General features: G+C 37.6%; 1 protein-coding gene across 1 annotated transcript in view; it reads left to right on the forward strand.

The window, feature by feature from the left end:
* Positions 1–7,500, forward strand: part of LOC121946644 (sodium- and chloride-dependent creatine transporter 1-like) — a 54,578-nt gene that overhangs the window by 23,216 nt on the left and 23,862 nt on the right. The window contains exons 3-4 of the mRNA XM_042491312.1: positions 2,404–2,671; positions 5,023–5,155. Coding sequence (XP_042347246.1) covers positions 2,404–2,671; positions 5,023–5,155 — 401 coding nt within the window. The remainder of the gene's footprint in view (positions 1–2,403; positions 2,672–5,022; positions 5,156–7,500) is intronic.

A 7,500-nucleotide genomic window follows, 5' to 3' on the forward strand; every position in this document is an offset into this window, starting at 1 on the left:
ATTAAAGATTCAGATTAACACAAAGTATAAAGTCAGATTATTATTTGATCTATAAACTGATGTCGACCGTCTTTGTGGCCAAAACCCTCGACATCCTCGTTTCAGGTCACGTTACCGTGGCAACAGACATAAATCCATGCAGCGAGCAGGTCTGTGAGTTTGAGTCGACACATCAGTCTGCAAACACACAGCGAGATTTATCTTGAAGTGATAATCTGTGATCCTGCCGCCGTACATGCCGACACACACGCCTGAAAAACTACCAGCAACACACACACGCGCGCGCACGCGCACACACACACACACACACACACACACAGCGTTTATCAGATGTTCGATCTTTACAGGTGAGCACATGACTGTTAATGGTCGTGTCATTAGCTGTGTTTACCGCACAAACCTTCCTGTGACCTTTAAATCTGCGGCGCCATCGACGGAGCTCCGCCTCCACATTCACACAACTCGACACCATCAGTCAACATCGAGCCGCCTGCTGATCTCAGAGCAGCTCGGGGTGATACGTTTGTCATTTTGTTTTGTTGTTTTTCCTTTTTTCTGTTCTGACGTCAGCTGGGAGAAACTTCGTGTAATTGGCCCAAAACGTTTCAAAACGTTTTCACACTAAAAGCAGTTTGATCAGGACTGACACCGCTGTTTTTGGTCGCACCAGGGTTTGGGTTTAGGCATGTTTTAAAGAAAGAAAAATTGTAAAAAAAATATTCTCTATAAAAATTGCCCAAAACAAAAATTGAACTTGCCAAAATGTTTTCTACAGAGATTACCAGAAATTTAAAAAATAATCCCCAAAATGTCAAAAATGTATATATTTTATTTATAACGATCATAATTAGATATTTAAAATTATTTTACAAAATTGTTGTAATTTTTTTAGGTAATTTCTTTCTTTTTTCTTTTTTTTATTTGACTTTTCTATTTTTTAAAAACTTATTTATCATGCATTTTTAGGTAATTTTCTTGTACTTTTTTTTCTAAGTTGGCATGCGCCGCTGCCGTCTATAGAGAACCCCAGGAATCCTAAAAGCTGGAGATCTGTCAGCATTTCACACTAACTGTGTTTTCAGGCGTCCTGGCTCAGTGTTCATGAGCTCTCAGTCTTTCAAGGACAAACTTTATTGTCAGCCAACAGTTATAAATCCTGCATGCTGATAACAGGGGTCAGTCTGACCTCCAGATTCAGATGTTACCGCAGCTCATAAACTCATAAATTTACATTCACGGTTTTGACCCAGTTTGCAGGAATTTAACAGTTTACCTCAATGCTGCTGCCGGCTTCCTGTTTTCAGTCTTTGATGTAATAATGATTCGTGGTTGATGAAAGAGGCGGCACACCTCTGAGTCTGAATGTAAACACAGTGACAGAAGCAAATATTGATCATGTGAAAAATTAACATTTAACTTCTTGTGGTCGCTTTAATATCACACACACTCGTATCACTATGCACATAAAATGTGCTTTTCCAAGTAAAAAATAATATACATTAATATTATTGTCTGCTTTTATTGAGTTAATTTTTTAGCCAGCATCAGTCCTAATCATATATATCAAATATTCGATAATTTTCAGAAATTTAACCCTTTAAATGTCAGGTTTTTCTCATGATGCCACTACGTTTTACATGAAATAATGAATGATGTTGAGTTTCCTCCTCCTCAGTGTGTGAGTGTAGCTGCTGACAGTCTGGGATATGTCAGTGTGTGAGTGTAACTGCTGACAGTCTGAGATATGTCAGTGTGTGAGTGTAGCTGCTGACAGTCTGGGATATGTCAGTGTGTGAGTGTAGCTGCTGACAGTCTGGGATATGTCAGTGTGTGAGTGTAGCTGCTGACAGTCTGGGATATGTCAGTGATCAGCAGCTACATTGACTGTGACAGGTCACCTAGTGGAAATAGCATGTATTTCCTCCATATGCCAAATATGGTCAAAATGACCTCATCAGGTGGAAAATAGTCAAAATGACAAATTCAGAGTCAAAAGCCCAGAATGACACCCAGAAATAATACAAGTCCTGTTTTTCTGCTCTGATGGCTGTGGGATCAAAAATGTCAGTTTGAATGGGTTTCAATGGAGCATTTTTGGACCTGAACAGTCTGAATGTAACTATTTAGTTTCCACAGTGTATTTTAGACTTATTGTAGGAGCTGAGCTGCAAATTCACTGATTACACTCAAATACACAATCTGGACTACATTTAGGACACATGCATCAACACACACACAGTTATCACAACAGGAAGAAGAAAAGAGACTAAAATGAGACAAACAGATCATGAAATTCATTATCTATGAAATGTGAGCGAACATGTAAAAACATAATTTCATTAAAAATAAATCTTTTGTTTGCTTTTAGACCTCATGTTGTACTCTCTTCCTCCTCCTCTTCAGGTCTGGGTTACGCCTCCATGGTGATTGTGTTTTTCTGTAACACCTACTACATCATGGTGCTGGCCTGGGGCTTCTACTACCTGATCAAGTCCTTTAACTCCACCCTCCCGTGGTCCACCTGTGACAACGAGTGGAACACGCCCAACTGCATCGAGATCTTTCGACACGAGGACTGCAAGAACGGCAGCCTCGCAAACATCACCATCAGCGGCAACATGACCTGCGCCGAGCTGGCAGATGCACGGTCGCCCATCATCGAGTTCTGGGAGTGAGTTCTGGGTTCTGGTCTGTTGGTTGACAGGACGACAATGAACAATGTTGAACGTGTTGTTCTGGTATTTATTTGCTTCCGTGTCGCAGAGGATTTAATGCCCAATTATGACAATAACAGCAGAAGCAATCAATATAAACAACAATGACTTCACTAACATTGTAATAGATATATTATTATTATTTATGTGAAATGAGCACGAGGGGCAACACTTTGTGTTTATGTCCATGGATCTATATTCTTTCATTTACTCATTAAGTCTTTTATCAATTTACAATCTGTCACCATCAGCTGACCTCACCTGCTCCCCTCAGAGAGCCGCTGACCTCACTAAGAGTTCAAACACTAATGAGCTTCGTCTCCTCACAAACATTTTCACCTCGTTAAGTGCTTGTTGTGTTAATATCCTGCCATGACAACGCAGCCTCACTGCTGCAGGGAGCTGCTGCTCAGAGACATTTACACTGACTGTGATCGGCTGTCAGTCAAAACAAACATCCCCAAATTTACAAAAGAAACACAGATGTATTCGAGCCAGTGGTGAAAGAAGTATTCAGATCCTTTACTCAAGTAAAAGTACTAAATGTAGTACATTTTCCTGTACTACAGGAAAATGTACTAAAAGTATTAAAGTGAAAGTACGCAAAGCAGGAAAATCTTCAACAAACAAAACAATAAAATCCACACACATCCACAAAATTGTTTAAAAAAAGAAAACAAAAAACAACAACACACAAAACTCAAAATTCAGAGAACAAAAAATCCCCAAAAAGTTACAGCAAAAGGAGTTTTACCTTTTACCTTTTACCTGAAGGAGGTTCAGGTAAAAGGAGTGAGACTGCGGTTAGGATGAAACTATCCGGACAATCAGTCATCGTTTCTTTGTGAATGTGGTGTTTTCAGCTCTTTCTGTGTCAGGAGCATTATTTCTGTCTCTGCCGCCACGTGGACTCTGTTGATGTGTTGGGTTTGGGTCGCCGGGAAGAACACAGAAGGCTGACAGTCAGTGGGGCTGAAAACACGCCGTCATATTTCAGACGGGATCAAGAGATTTGCAGCAGGAGGAGGTTAATCTGCTGCTGCAATAAAAGATAATCTGCAAAAATCACAACATGATAACTGAAGTGTAACATGGAGGTCACAAGAAAATTAACTCTGTAATGATGCTGCAGTTATTGTGCATTATTTTACGTCTTAAAAAAGAGGAAAAAGCATTTTTAGACTTATTTATTTCGCCTTCAGTCCTCTGAAGGGAAGTTATCTATCAGCTGATTTATAACTGAGAGTTGGTGCCTTCTGTTTGTTTTCCTTTTAACATGTCCTCACAACGTTAGCCAGGTACCATCAGTGATTTAATCTCTTAGGTTTTTTTGGGACAACCACTGTGCCTTTAAATATCCCTTAGCCTAGCCTGCTAACACTGGGAGTGATAGACGTCACCTTTCATTGATGTTATTTCAGCGCCTGCTGAGAAAAAAATAAAATAAAATAAAACCAGGGCTGGAAGTAATGGCTTAAAAATAATGTTGCCATATTTTTAGGTCATATCACAATGCACACATCTCAGTATTTTGAAATCTCCTCTAAACTACTGTGGACTATTAACATACAAAATAATTAAATTAACTTAAGTTACAATAAAGTTAAATAAAGTAGCTACTGTCACGTATTGAAGCAAAAATAAAGTACCATTATATTAAACTTAAATGAACTACAGCAGCAATAAAGTTAAAGTTTAATTAGGGAAAAACTATATTTATAGCTAATTATACTAATACATATTTGGTATTATGTTATAAAATTATTACAATTTGTAAGCACTTTTTTCTTCTTTTCTCGTCATTAATATTTTGTTATTATTTTAAAACTAATTTCTGGAATTTACTTGTATATCTTACTTTTTTGTGCTAACTGTGGGTTTTTTTTTTTGTTTGTTGCTCATTGCCCTTTCTCCATGTTTTGTTTTTTAAAAAAATCAAGACAATTTGCTGAGGTTAGCAATGGGTTAATAGAATTATTTTCTTTTTCAGAATAAGAGCAAAAACAGCGATACCTGATGCATGTAAATGTAGTCATTGTAATAGAAAGCACAGGGTTAGGGGTTTGCTCTTTATTAATGTGACCACCTCTCATCAGACGTCTGTGCATGACTGTGTTTAAAAGTGTTTGAAAACATATAAATTAATAAATTTTGAAAATGATCTAATGAAAAAGAAAACAAAAAAGAAAACACCTTTATAAATACAATGAGAAAAAGCGTGTTAATTAGTCTTAGAGGTGCTGGTAGGTGTATTTTTTGATTTTATGTTGTGTTTATTTAAACTTCTTCCTTGTTTCTCTCTCTGCAGGAACAAGGTGCTGAACATCTCTTCTGGTCTGGAGGAAACTGGGCAGTTTAACTGGGAGGTCATGTTGTGTCTGATGGCTGTCTGGGTTATGGTTTACTTCTGCGTCTGGAAGGGAGTCAAATCCACCGGGAAGGTAATGCAATATTACTCTCCAGGCAGCTGTTAATCTCTATCTCTAATCTCTCAATTTCTATGTCACATAAAACGTTCTCATTGTTAATAATCTATGCAAAATGCACAGCAGAGTATAGAACTAAATAAAATCCAAATAAATCTAACCTTCAAATTCATCACTAGGGTCTGAGAATCTAAATCTAAATAGTTTGTCATTGTACCAGATCACTTCTATGGTAGAGTCCCTAATCTTTGACTAACTGGCTATTTTGGTGGGACCTGATAGGAGGTGAGTCCCCACATCGTGAATGTGTCAAAACAAGATTCAAAATATTTAACATGTATACAGCTGTACTTAAGCACTGATAGAATACACTCTAGATATTTCAACAAAATTGGTTTAATTTGGGCACATGACATGTACTACTGGGATGGGTGTTAATTGCTTAAATCTTGACCTAAAACTAAGTAGTGACCTTGTGGGGACCTAAAGAGAGGTAAGTCCCCACAATATGAGTGTGTAATCAGGTCTGTGTCCCCACAAGAGTGTGAGCATATCTTCCTGCTATTAAAGCAGCCTGACAGAACTGAAGAACTGAACTGAACTTTAGCCTCTACATATTGGTATTAGTCCATTTGTTCATATACAACCTCTGAAATGGTGGTAAGTCTTAACAAAAATGATTTTCTTGAAAAATTGCCCTCCTTGAAAACAACAAATGTGTTTTAATTCAGACAGATTACTTCCAAACTGGAGTTCAGTTTTAAGAAAGGGAAAATTAAAAATTAAGAAATAAAACCAAGACTTTATGCTAAATTAAATTGCAAATACCGAAATGTAACCCATAATTTACACATTACTGATATTTATTACATTTTGTTTTCTGCATAACATTTTTTTAAAATTCTTTTTGGTGAAACACTCTGTCTTACATCGTTGAATGAAAAGTGCACAACAAAGAGGGTATAATAATAGTAATAATAATAATAATAATGTTAAATTTCACTGTGGGGGTGCAGATAGGACCAGAGTCCCCACACTGCGGTGTGAAAACGGGTCCCCAGAACACACACATCCTGCTGTGGGCGCTGCGCTGTCTGTCAGTTATTGAACCGAGCTAACAGCTGGTGTCATTACAGTCAATTACATAACGCAGCTGAAGGTCAGAGGTCCCGATTGATCAGCTTCCAAACAGATACGTCAAGTCAGTAAGCGAGAAAACCAAACAACACCTCTGTCATTAGTTTGTGCAATTTTCTTTTGTTTATTTGTTTATTTTTGTCTCTGCTGCATGTAGCTCCTTCAGCCGTCCTTTAAGAAAAATTGTGACTGTCCCTTTAAAGCTGCAACCTTCAAAGAAGCGTAAAGAAAAGAGAGCGTATAGCTGTGATTCACTGTGTGTGTGTGTGTGTGTGTGTGTGTGTGTGTGTGTGTGTGTTTCATTGGCTCGTGACAATGAGACCCGTACACATTGCTGTCACATGGCAGGCTTAAGCGTTGTCATGGCTACGGCAGGGGGAGGTGGGGGGTCTGTGAGGTGGCAGGTTGTGATTGGTCGTCCTGTGGGAGGGCAGCTTGACTGCAGTGGGACGTGACTGAGAGTCATACAGAGAGAAATACACATCTACTGTACTCTGTGTGTACTGCATGTGTACTGTGCGTGTACTGTGTGTGTACTCTGGGATCATGAGAGTAAATTACATTGTAATTACCATAATATTAGATAATTGGGGTGAGGAAACCCTTTAACCCTTTAGTGACAGTTTTCATCTTAGTCTCTTTTCTTCTTCCTGTTGTGATAACTGTGTGTGTGTTGATGCATGTGTCCTAAATGTAGTCCAGATTGTGTATTTGAGTGTAATCAGTGAATTTCCAGCTCAGCTCCTACAATAAGTCTAAAATACACTGTTTGCACTATTATTTACTGTGTATTGAAGGTTTTTTTTTATTTTCAGAGTTGTGCATACAAGCATGACATTGTCAGATTTTCATTATTGATAACACTCACTCACACGCTAGTTTTAAACCTGCATTTCATCAGTTCCTGTTTTTGTTGTTTTCTCCTTTATAAACCAAAAAAACAATGATATATTTAAGAGTAAGATAAACTAAAATCTCTATATATTTACAGACATATGTGTACAAATACACATACAAACACCCACCCACGTGCATATAAAAAGACTAATGCCTTTGTTTATGTACTTTCTCCCATTTAGAAACATGCAAACCTTTACCTGTGCACATTTACTAAGTTACAGAGTAGAAAGATAGATCTTTATTTCAAACATGGCAAATAAAATGAGACAAAAAATAAAATTAAAAATAGATTAAAATAAACAAATAAAAGATACGAAATAAAT

Source organism: Plectropomus leopardus, chromosome 8 (genome assembly GCF_008729295.1).
Source record: "Plectropomus leopardus isolate mb chromosome 8, YSFRI_Pleo_2.0, whole genome shotgun sequence".
In the NCBI taxonomy this organism is placed as follows: domain Eukaryota; kingdom Metazoa; phylum Chordata; class Actinopteri; order Perciformes; family Serranidae; genus Plectropomus; species Plectropomus leopardus.